Genomic DNA, 12,113 nt, shown 5'->3' on the forward strand with positions numbered 1-12,113 from the left:
TATGTGTGTATTTATATATATAGATATATAATAGCAGGGCAAGTTCACTAAATCCCAAGACTTGTCTCGAACCCGCTTATAGACCCGCAGCCCGCTTAACTAGGTCTAATCCGACTGACATCCCTAATCTCATAGGTTCATTTACTTACCTCAATTGCAGAGTGCACACTTCCGATCTAAGGCGTGAGCCCTTGTGATTTGCTAAAACAAATGCTCATTTAACTTTTAATAATTCATACCCCTACAATATCATGTTTTATTTCATTTTCAGGGGATGACATTCACTCTTATTTACAACATATATTTGATAGTCGGAATTTGACTTGAGCATAAGCTCACCTCCAACCCGTTTTTTAATGCAATTGCTGATTTTTGGTCTTTATCAGGTGATTGTTAACAGGTCAGTCATGTTCGTCCCCTGCCGGAGCTCACCTCTTCATGTGTTCCCAGTTGGTTGGTGAGCAAGTCGACCATGTTCTGCCACCAGCAGGAGATCACCTTCATATTTACAACCAGAAAATACCTACTTTGTTAAACATTTTTCATGATAATTGAATTTTGTCTAAAAAATATGGAGATTTTCATAAAATCTAAAAATAAAAGATTATTTTTTAAAGAACTTTTTAAATATAAATTTATGAAATTTTAGTCTTATTCATCAGCCGATTTACAATTATAGAGTTTTTATTTAATAAAAGTACCATAAACTTTATTATAGAGGTTCACACTTGACAATAAGAGAAAATAGATTATGATTTAAAATTTAGAGAGATATTGACTTCACATTTGGTAACTAGGCCTTATTTATCCACTCACTTGTGTAAATCCCTCCCTTTTTGATTTCACCAATTTGAGGGTAAACACAACCAAAATCCCAACTCTCACAAAGAAAACGTTAAGCTTCATAAACTTTGCACTCCTCATCTCCAGGGCTAGTCTTGCAGAAGTCCTCCAGTGGATCTCCAGTCCCTTCTGCAGTCGCCCCCGGCCACTTCGTCGCCACCAAATGAGCCAAATCAACCACTCTTTGGCTACAAAAAGTTCATGTCACATTTTAGTTCTAAATATTATATATAGACCAAAAATACAATTCATCTGTCATTTCATGTATATGCATACCTGTATCCCCATTCATTGTCGTACCAAGCCACCACCTTGACCATATCGTCTCCCATCACCATTGTCAACGACGAATCAATGGTACTCGAAACATCAGAGCAACGGAAATCAACTGATACGAGAGGGATGTCGCATACGTCTAATATACCAGCTAATGGCCCTTCCGATGCCTTTCTAAATGCAGCATTGACATCTTCAGCCGTTAGTCCTTTCTTCTCGACATTTACAACAAGATCAACGACCGATACATTAGGTGTTGGCACTCGAAGAGCAATTCCATTGAGCTTGCCTTTCAGCTGAGGCAACACGAGTGAAACGGCCTTTGCTGCACCAGTGGTTGTGGGCACAATGTTCAGTGCAGCAGCTCTAGCCCTCCTCAGATCCCGGTGTGAAGCATCCAGAAGCCTCTGTATGTCAACAAAAAATGGAATTAAAACGCCGATCTTTTCTGATACAATGTTCATTCAGTGTGGCATTTCTTGAACCAAAGTACACTTTTTCTTGGAAGTTTACCTGATCACCGGTGTACGAGTGAGTGGTTGTCATGGTTCCCTTCACAATGCCTGAAAAATAGCCCGATTTTTCTCCATATCACGTTTCGAAATTCACAAGACAAGTCAGAAGACCATAATCTTGAATCAAAGTTGAGGTTTCTTACCCAATTCTTCATCCATAACCATAACGAAAGGCGCCAAACAGTTGGTAGTGCAAGAAGCATTGCTATAATTTTTCAAACCAAGACGTCAACTTGTGTATTATGTATGCCACATGGGAATGTTCATAAATTTTCCGGCTACATATGTTAACTGACCTTATGATATCAGAAATCTCGTGGAAATAGTCTTGTTCGTTTACACCGACAACATAAGTTGGAATATCAGCACCTTTTGCCGGAGCAGTAATAATAACTTTCTTGGCTCCAGCTTGAATGTGCTTTCCAGCTCCTGGACCATCTACAAAAACACCTGTCCCCTGCATATTCCCAAATATATACTATTCATCGGACTTTTCAAACGTCGTTGCATAAATAATTACACAATGGAAAGGAATGTTGTACCTCAATTACAATGTCGATTCCAAGCTCGCCCCATGGAAGTTGGAGAGGATCCCTACTAGAAACAACCTTAATAGTCTTTCCATCTACGCTTATCGTCTCTTTATCCACTATTTTAACGTTCGCCTTGAATGTGCCAAGCATGGAATCATACTTCAGTAGGTGACAAGCCTGCCAATAAAATTCAAACCTCACTCAGAACTATTATAAATGGACTGATCATTTTTTTCTTGCGGAGGTTGCTTATACATTCTTACATTTTTCACTCCAGCACTGTCATTGATGACAACAACATCAAGCGGCGAATCTTTACGGCCATGCCAGCACCGGACGAAGTTTCTACCAATTCGGCCAAAACCATTTATTGCTACCTTTAATTTGGCAACAGTCTCGCCTTTAACGGGCGTTAATCCAGCTGTCTAGTGATCAAAGGCAGGAGGCTAAATACGTTATTGCCATGTTCAGAGACAAGAATGAAGCATACATGAACTGAATGTTTTCTGTTCATCTGTTCACAAGGCTCAAGTTTGTAGATTTAGCAATATTTTAGGATTCAAATTGGCCTAGATTCTAGTTTTTATAATGCACAGGGTTAGCTTCCAACATGCAGGAAACATCATTCTGCAAAAACATACATTTCTACTTTGCCTCAAACAAAAACAAAAGTAGTATGTTATTTTTTCGAAAAATTCATGTCTCGGACTCTCATTCACCAAATACAACGAGTAACTCCGTCCGTATAAACCCTGTCTCCCTCCTTGATTGTATAGAATTCAACAAATCTAACAGTCTTTCTTGGCACTAGCAAATGGCAGAGGGGAGGCCAGCAGGAGCAGTTGGCCCATTCATACTACATTTTCCAATGTATACATTTTTCCTTTAGAATATAGCATGAAAATGATATTCGAATCTCTATATTCTAAAAAAATAAATTTGTCCCTGCGTTTCATTTTCTGATTTCTCGGACTAACAGAATCGAACCATTTGTAAACAGAAATTTACAAATCTTGCAGTAGCAAAAGGGTAGGATAACTACCTTTGGAATGATCTGTGCAGTGACTACATCAAAGAAAGAAGCCTCCCTAGCATTCTTGGCAAATGCGACACCAACATTGGACTTGAGACCAGAAAATTCTGCCACTTCCAGCTTCTAAATAACCACAAAAAGTTTAAATCAATTCACATCTACTCCACATACTAAATAGTATCAAACAAAACCAACCAAATTTTATCCATATTTTTCAACCAAGAACATGAATCAAACGTCAAATTTACCAAAGGGAAGGAAACGTGACCTTAGAGAAGCATTGAGCAGGGAAAGAATGGGGGGTCTCAGAGTGAAGCCTGGAGCTTGATGGCATTCTTGATGGAGCCAAATTTGAGTGGCAAGCCATGGCTGCAACTTGTGTTAAAAATTGGATAAAATAATTTACTTATATTATGGTTTCAAAACATAAATTTTTAGAAATTATTGATTTATTTGTCAAAATTTTGTTTCTCGACTTATGTTTGGAATTGGGTCAGGACTCAGGAGTATATCAATGGCGAGGATGGTGTTTGAAGATTGATATCAGATAAGATGATGTTTTTCTTGTTCAGAGACAAAATATGAGCCACGGATTGAGATTNTGAGTGAATTATGAATATTAGTTATAAATTTTCAAATCAATATAGATATATAATTTTTTCACAAATTATTCAATAACAAATATTATTTCACAATTTGTATTTCATGTCAAACAGTTACGGTTTAATTTATCCAATTTTTTTCTTGTTTTATTTTTGAATCATTCAATATCTTTTTTCATCTATATTATATTTTTCCTACTTTTTTGTTCAATTAAATTCAGCAATCTCAGCCTCACATCTGATTTTAATGTTTTTTAATCATCGAATTTGATTTTATTAGGCTGAGTGCACTATGAATATTGATCGTAAATCTGCACATCATCAGTGAACGTGGGTAACGAACCTAAGTGCAATATGAATATTGATCGTAAATTTTTAAATGAATTTAGACACTTAATTTTTCACAAATTATTCAATACAAATATTATTTCACAACCTATCTATCATTTTAAACAACCATGATTTAGTTTCTTCAGTCTTTTTTTTGTTTGATAATATATTTATTTTACATTAGAAACATAATTAAGTGTATAAATTAATTGTTGATGAAAAAGAATGTACGCCTGAATTTTGAAGTATAATGAATAGAAAACACTAGAAAAAATGAAGTGATTAAAATATATGTGATTTATATATTAATTTCAAAATTATTGATAGTATTACTTGATATAAAAATTAGGAGAAAATACATGAAAATTCATGAGCGGATAATAGATTAGAAAAAAATCTCTCGAGGTAAGCGGTGTAGATATATACTTTATTGGGTGAGGCAAAAAAAATCAAAATAATTCATTATCGGAAAAGTTCAAAATAATAATTGTATTTTCTTCCTTTACAAAAAATAAAAAGACACCTCCTAAACTTTAGGTATAAATATTACTATTTCAAAATTTACTAAAATTTCTTTTTAGATTTAAGTCATAACATCATAAAAGCATGAAAAAAATATGCATATATTAACATAATTCAAAAACTAATTTAAAATATATATATACACACACAAAAGATATGTAATGATTAAAAAATAATATATAGTAAAAAAATATTTTGAATAATATCAAATATTACAAAAACAATTAAGTTGTTGTCGCTATATTTTAATTAATTTTTCTGCATTTAAAAGTCCATATAAGAATTAAAATTATCCGAAGATATATAAAAACACTTTTAAAATAGTTAATAATGTCAAATATTACAAAAACTAGTTAATAATGTGGAATATACATATTCCAATAAGAATCATATCTAATGGTAAATATTAATGAGGAATTACATTGAAATTTGAAATGATAAAAAAAATTGACCCAACAAGTTATAGCTAACTATATATTTGATTAGCTAATATTCTGAAATCAAGATGGAATCTATGAGAGGTTGAATGAAGTGGGTCAACCTTTTTTGGCTTATGCGCAAATTTCTTGAAAAACGAAGTCATAAGCATGTAGGGTTATTTTTCCTCATGACCTTTCTTATAGTATCATCACTACGATTTCGGCTACATGCAAACAAGTTGCAACCAGGTAGACCTCGAAGAGCCTTTACTTTCCTGATATTGTTTTTTTTTTAAATGTCTTCATCATTCATTTCTGACAAACGTCAAGGTGACACTACCGCTGAGTTATATCCCTTTGTGGATTTTTAGATCCACCATCTTATTTTCGATATATCGAGAAAATACATAAATATAAGGAATATCCAGATATACACCTTCTGCCGCTCAAACTGCAGCAACGAGAAGAGAGGACTTGAGGCCTGATAAAAGTTAAGCAGCTCTTTTAAATGTCAGGAGGAGGTATGGATTAGGGGAAACAGAGATCGAAAAAAAAAAATCACCACACCATTAATAATAGTAATCGATTGATAGGTATATCATATATGCGTGTGTGTGTGAGAGAGAGAGTCAAATTCGAGTTGGACACGCATGGCCAGGAATAACAGAACATGAAGGTAAAAAACATAAAAATGCGACACCATATGGCCAACACAACGTATTATTTCTGTAAATTGTATCAACTTTGACACGAAGCGTAACATGGGAAAAAGAAATCAAAGTATCGGCATTTATCAATGGAATGGATAGCAAGTAGAAAGTCGCAAACAGTGGCATCTCCAGGCAAAACAATCCCCCCCCCCCCCCCCCCCCAAGAAAAGGTGCGTTTAGGTAACAGCATGAAAAACATAGCCTTAGATAATAGCTTCGATGTCGTCTGAACTCACTACGGATCCATTCGGCGGTTCGTCTGATCGTAACTGATTGGATACATTATCTATAGCAGAATTGAGCTGTTCGATCTTCTCAGCCAGTCTCTTGCGTTGTTTCTGTGGAGAGGAATAGCGCGTGAGTCAATGGTGGAATAATACAAGTAAGCATCTTCACACAATCAATTGATACATCAGTGTTATGGCTTATATACGACTCAGAAGCAGTTTAGTGACATAATATCGAGCTCTAGAAAGAAAACAAAAATGAAATTCTCATTTCTATCCAACAGTTTTTTCTCGATATCTCTTCCAGGCTGCACGCATGCTGGCAGGTAACAAGAATAAATGATACATCAATCTCAGTAATTACAAAAGGTTTTATTAGAATGCAGTTAGTCATGGTCATCACTCAACTCTTTCTTGTTTAGGGGTTTGAAGAGCAATCACTTTTGAATGATACAACTACAGGATTATGTTATAAGACTTGAACGAGATATTACACCTCCAAACAACACATTTTTGGGTCAAAATGTCCGATCGAAGTATATGGTCAGCATGGTTACTGGGTAACATATAATTGATATAGAAGCTATGTGATTCATTTGCATTCATAACGAAGTATTTCAGGAAATTTGCTTTCTGCAAACCTCATAAAATCAAGTTATGAAGAAGTGAATAGGAAAAAAATTGTTTCTAGAACTTTTTTAACCAAAAAATTTCTACACAAAGTGGGTTTACTCTGGAGATAAGAAAGCTGCTCACCTCCAAAGCTTTTTCTTCGTCATATATAAATTTGGGCAACTTTTTCATGAGATCCTTTTTATCAGTACCAGTAAAAGCCTTGCTGATCTGTGAAAGGGAAAAGGGCCAGTTGCATCAAAACGTAGTTATCTTACACCTTCAAGTTGGAACAATCAGGCATTTACGTAACAAAGTCTCAATGCAACAAACAAAGAACATAGCTTCTAAGTTCATGATCGTTATGAATAATAAAATGAACATGAATGGCTTATAGAGAAAGCAGCTGGATGTAAAAACAATAGTCATTACTGTTTGAGAATCATCACCTGAGGTGCGTAGACACAACCAAGAGTGCCAACAATTAATCCCCCTAAAACAAATCCACCAACAAAGGCGCTTGCACCATTTTGCCTTCCACCATCACTGAGTCGAAAAAATCCGACAAACTGTTAGAAACATCTCTTGAAATATAATAAAAATGTCTAGTATTATTCCTGCTACTCATTACCGTTTTGACTTAAACCCCTGAATCAGTTTGAGACTGATCATCTCGTTAAAAATAAGTGTGGTCCTTCATCATTCATTGATAAGAACCTCATAAAGACAACAACAGTGTATACATTTACATTATCAACCCTCTTGGCTTCCCTGGAGTGCTCCAGGGTCCAAAACATGTCAAATAAGAGATGCTCCACGTTAAACTCAAACAAATTGAGAGGTGAATAGTAAAATAGCTGAAACTTTAGGACAAATTAGGGCAGTCCCAAGTGCTAACAAATATGCACAGAATTTATTTATTCCAATTTATTTATCCATAAAAATAACTGTAAAGGTAGTTTGTGAGAAGAGGACAATCACAACTAACAACCACAATTAGAAGGTTAAATCAACTTTAATTCAGCCAGAGGCTAACAGCAATAACCATCGAAACTTAAGACAATACCCATAACTTGCTTGAACAGTGAGCATCCTTTTCTGGGATAATGATTTGCTAGTGCCCTTCAAACTAGAAGCCAAGTAGTTGTGGCCTGCACATTGGTCTCCTGACTTCAGAGAAGAACCTAACAAGGCAAACAATGTTGCATATACTTAATGATCATATAGTTATCATGTCAGACAACATACTGCAGAGACTTTCCAGGTAAATGGTCAACAAAAAAAATGAAAAATTGACATTATTTGATGGAATTATATTTTTCTGCATTTGAACTGTCATCAACTATTTTGTTCTCAAGCATCTCCACTTGAAAAATTGAAAGGGCCTGGCAGAGAAGATAATTCAGACTCAAGCTTTTTGCAAGTAAGCAGGTTAGCACAAAAGAAGTGATCGAATTTCAACTCGTACAACTCAAGCCATGTCCTCATACTTTGCTTCCAACGACATTATTACCCAAGATACAGTGTAATATTTCTTAAGCGTAAACAAAAGATAATAATAATGTGATGAAGTTCCCAGTGGAGCTTATATAATGGTTTCCTGGTCACAGCATCCAACCATTAGGCAGATTTAATGAAGTAATGCTTCGCTTCCTCCAAAACAAGCCATTAAGGCATGCCCAAGGAGAGGAAAGAAAATACAATATTGCCAAAAGCTTTTTTCGAGCAGTTAACAAAAGGATGTACAAACAAGATGATTTATGATTTACACAATCTTTATCTAAAACATTCTTGAGTTATACTAATTTAATACATCATAGTGAGGTGTAAATTTTGGTTCTTCAACTACTGGAAACTCATACATCTGCTACAAGATGAAAGGAATATTTGTGAACCACCAGAATTTGAAGAATTTTATGTGGTATTACATAATGAAATCAGATTTCTTGGAAACCATTCCCAGAAGATTCACCTTGTTCTCGTGGCACTTCCCCTTTCACACACACAGCTAGTGAGGGATTAGACATCCAAGCAATTACGGTATCATCCAATATTTTTTACAACATCCAGAGCAACGAAACACATGTACAAGCTCAACCTTACAAGATGCATAAATGAGCTCGAAAAGGAAAACTGTTTTAAACGTGACAAAAAACTGACTGCACCTATCTTGCTAGCAGCACTCAAAACACTTCAGAAGCAAACGCTAAACCATCCACTATACTGTTCGAATTCTGCACTCACGCCACATAGAGAGATCTAAGTCATACAACTCCACTCATTACCTCTCACTTACTTCACCGGGACGCCCTTCGAATAATTTATCGATGTAATTAATCTTTCAGATAAAAACTTGTGAAAACGGTACCTTAATCAGTTGCAATTCTGAACCAAGTCAATCAATTTTGGCCCATACTATTAAACATTTAATGCCAATCCGATTCAACACTTCATCTTTAACCAGCTCAACAACCACCAATAAACTCTTTTCAAATATATAATATGACTGACGAACGTAAAAAAAAACCAGGGGAAAAATGCAAGCATAAAAAAATTGAAGTTAATTCACTTCCAAAAAAAAATTCACCAATAAAAAGCATAGAAGAACACAACCAAGCCTAAAAAGAAAGGAATCAGTAGATTTACCGGACGATAAACGCAGAGCATCACGAGTTTTAGAAATCACGAACGGATTGGACAGAGCAGCCATTGTTGCAGCAAAAATCTCAGCGAAGAAACCGTCCGAATGTAAGCGAATAAATCGTAGTGAAGAAAAATAGGGAGCGGAGCTCGACGGTTGGTGAAATGGCGTAATCCTCTTGTCCTTTTATCCGTCGGTGAAATCGAAGCTGCATCGTAAATGCAACGTGGCATGAAAATGGAGTCTGTATCCGACCCCGGAAACCCGGACTCAAATAGAGTATTTGGATCGGATCGAATAATCCAAATTGATTCGTTTAGGATTTTCGCTTTTTGAATATCATATATTTTGATCCATTTAAAATGTAATGCAAAAAATTTGATCGAATGATTGTAAAAAATAATAATGTAATCATAGATATTAAAATATATGGTGTATATAATGTTCTAAGTTTATCGTTTAAAAAGATTAATTTTCGACTCTTGTTCTATTTATCATAGATCTTTACCATGATTAATGAGATAAAATTCCAAGTTTAGATTTTGCCAAATTTATCATAGATCTTTACCATGTCTTTATCAAACTTAATTATATTTTTAGAGATGTCAAAACGGACTAACAAGATGGATCGACTTATAATACATCGCAACCCGTTATTAGGTGGGAAGGGACGGATCGACCTGTCTATTTTACAGGTTGTGAAAATATCAAACCAACTAGTATGTGTGGGCGTCGAGTCAGGTACCCGAAAAATCAGGTAGCATTTTCGTTGCTCGAACCCGACCCTCGAAATACGCACAACTTTCAGGTACCCCAAAAAAACTGGGTAGTATCGGGCTTGTCTATTGGTTACATACTCCCACCATGAAATCATATTTAAATTTCACAATAAAATTGTAATGTTTGACGTGAATATCAAAATATGTTGATTTAGTAATGTGAGATTACTAAATAATTAACGATTTTTAAAGAGTGAAATAAGACATATCTTGGTTATAAAAAGTCCAAATGATTTGAAATTTGAAGATGACGTAGAAAACTCAAAGATATAGAAGTTTCGTGTTTTGAGTTTTGAAAAAATTGATCGTTTGACTGGTCCAAAATGATATATTGGTGTTAAAAATGTTAAATATTATATATTATATTATATTATTTAATATAATATTTAAAAAAATAGAAATATAAAAAGTGACCGAATGAATCAGTCTGATTCATTCGAAAGAGTTTATAATAGAGGAGAGAACATAAGAAAATAATAACAGAGCTTTGAATTTCTTTTCGATCTTGCGACTTATCGATTTTTCTAATCGACGAGCCGACTTCAGTTTTGGGATCGTTGACACGAGGTCGAGATATACATTTTAACGAAGTAGAGAAGATTATAGATGTGTTATTTTGAATTATTATCAATTTATTATAATTAGGGATTTTAATCGTTGAATTGAAACTGATGAGTTGTTTGTCAGTTGTTACTAATTCTGATAATATATTCGGAGTCTACGAAGTCAGCTATCTGTTGATATGAAATTTTTTTAGTTTAGCGAGAGTTTTTATATAGCCTATTAATTGAAGTTAATTTATTAGGGTGTATTTGATGTTAGTATTGGTAATTAAATACACTGGAATATTAATTGTTGAATGATGCAGATGTATAAATAGTTTTATATTTTGTTGAAATAACTGTTGTTGGGCTATTTGACGTTATATATTGAAGCTGTTATGATTGTGTTGATACGGTGACAATGATCTGATAATTGTTGTTGAACTATTTAGATACGTCACAAACCTCGGGATCAAAGAAATAGCTAGATTATATATATACTCGATTATCAGATACATGTTGACGTACGAGCATATGTTGTTATTGTTTAGTATTGATGAATATTATTGTGTTGAACGATGATAAATCATCGAAAATGAGTGATTTGATATTAGATCTATTGTTTATTATTGTTGATGTTGTTGGTTGTCGTTATTGAGAGACGTATCATTGCTATTGTTCGATCAACGATATTTCTGTCGCCGGAGTATGGGGTGTGACGTATCGTTGATGTTGCTCGATCGACGATATTGCTGTCGCTGGAGTAGGGGTGCGACGTATCGTTGATGTTGTTGTTGTTGTAGTATGGTAGTGATGTTGATATTGTTGGTGGCTTGATTGTCCAGAAACAACAAAGAGAGTATTTTTATTATCATTTCAATTATATTTTATGTTGTTGTTAATATAACTTTTATGTACTATGATGATGATTGTTGTGTATGCTCACCCTTCGAGGGCTGTTTCTATTGGACATGTTACAAGACTATGTCGTGAGACATGATATAGGTGAAGTGAAAGACTAAGTTTGTCTAGTCAAACAGCCATGTAGTTGATAGTGTATAGAGACAGTACAACTCGTTGTCATATTTGAGTTATATGTGTGTATTTATTATACTATTTCTGCTACACTGATGTAGATAGTGTGATGATTGCACTATTTTGTCGTATATGCACTATATTATTACGTTGTTGAAAAGAAAATTTTTTATGCATATGACGTCACATGTTGTATGATTATATGGCGAGGTTTGGGGCGCCACATAAATTATTCCACTGTATAAAAACAACAAGAAATAAAAAAAATATTGTCACTTCCCATAGTGGAACGAAATAAACCAATAGGATGAAGTAAACAGGGAAAAACATCGCAATTTGACAAGAAAAAAAGAGGTCGAGAGTCAAGAGAACCAGTGTTCGAAGAAGCTCAGTCTTCCTCTAGCGGACACAAAGTCGAGAAAGATAAGGCTGAGAGTGATGGTTTGTGTAAGGGAGTGGCCGAGAGTCAAGGTCCAGCCAAGGAGTGGGATGTT

General features: G+C 34.7%; 2 protein-coding genes across 3 annotated transcripts; both read right to left on the bottom strand.

Annotated features, from left to right (window-relative positions):
• Positions 1 to 735: 735 nt before the first annotated feature.
• LOC140961272 (glyceraldehyde-3-phosphate dehydrogenase GAPB, chloroplastic-like) lies at positions 736 to 3,744 on the bottom strand. Its single transcript, XM_073419687.1, has 9 exons — positions 3,469 to 3,744; positions 3,210 to 3,323; positions 2,431 to 2,592; positions 2,177 to 2,344; positions 1,931 to 2,091; positions 1,778 to 1,839; positions 1,633 to 1,682; positions 1,120 to 1,526; positions 736 to 1,031 (listed from the first exon to the last, which is right to left on the bottom strand). The coding sequence occupies exons 1-9, from the start codon at positions 3,565 to 3,567 to the stop codon at positions 896 to 898; spliced, it is 1,359 nt and encodes a 452-aa protein (XP_073275788.1). The 5' UTR covers positions 3,568 to 3,744; the 3' UTR covers positions 736 to 895.
• A 2,033-nt stretch (positions 3,745 to 5,777) lies between these two features.
• Positions 5,778 to 9,505, bottom strand: LOC140961273 (uncharacterized). Of its 2 annotated transcripts, none has more exons than XM_073419688.1 (5): positions 9,269 to 9,505; positions 7,689 to 7,806; positions 7,072 to 7,168; positions 6,767 to 6,853; positions 5,778 to 6,121 (listed from the first exon to the last, which is right to left on the bottom strand). In XM_073419688.1, the coding sequence occupies exons 1-5, from the start codon at positions 9,330 to 9,332 to the stop codon at positions 5,987 to 5,989; spliced, it is 501 nt and encodes a 166-aa protein (XP_073275789.1). In that variant the 5' UTR covers positions 9,333 to 9,505; the 3' UTR covers positions 5,778 to 5,986. The 2 variants fall into 2 exon arrangements, with proteins under 2 accessions (XP_073275789.1, XP_073275791.1); XM_073419690.1 differs by having other exon boundaries at positions 7,689 to 7,773; positions 9,269 to 9,458.
• Between the last annotated feature and the right edge of the window lie 2,608 nt (positions 9,506 to 12,113).

This window comes from Primulina huaijiensis, chromosome 16 (genome assembly GCF_012295235.1).
Source record: "Primulina huaijiensis isolate GDHJ02 chromosome 16, ASM1229523v2, whole genome shotgun sequence".
In the NCBI taxonomy this organism is placed as follows: Eukaryota; Viridiplantae; Streptophyta; class Magnoliopsida; order Lamiales; family Gesneriaceae; genus Primulina; species Primulina huaijiensis.

Bases quoted from the DNA above. Each gene is read 5' to 3' on its own strand.
- LOC140961273 (XM_073419688.1), bottom strand. From the start codon at position 9,332: ATGGCTGCTCTGTCCAATCCGTTCGTGATTTCTAAAACTCGTGATGCT. The intron at 7,807-9,268 runs GTAAATCTACTG...TTGCCTTGTTAG, and splicing joins TGCTCTGCGTTTATCGTCCG to GTTCTTCTCTGAAGTCAGGA. The intron at 7,169-7,688 runs GTATTGTCTTAA...TTTTCGACTCAG, and splicing joins ACTGTTCAAGCAAGTTATGG to TGATGGTGGAAGGCAAAATG.
- LOC140961272 (XM_073419687.1), bottom strand. From the start codon at position 3,567: ATGGCTTGCCACTCAAATTTGGCTCCATCAAGAATGCCATCAAGCTCC. The intron at 2,345-2,430 runs GTAAGAATGTAT...TTTTATTGGCAG, and splicing joins ACAGTGCTGGAGTGAAAAAT to GCTTGTCACCTACTGAAGTA. The intron at 1,032-1,119 runs GTATGCATATAC...AACTTTTTGTAG, and splicing joins GACAATGAATGGGGATACAG to CCAAAGAGTGGTTGATTTGG.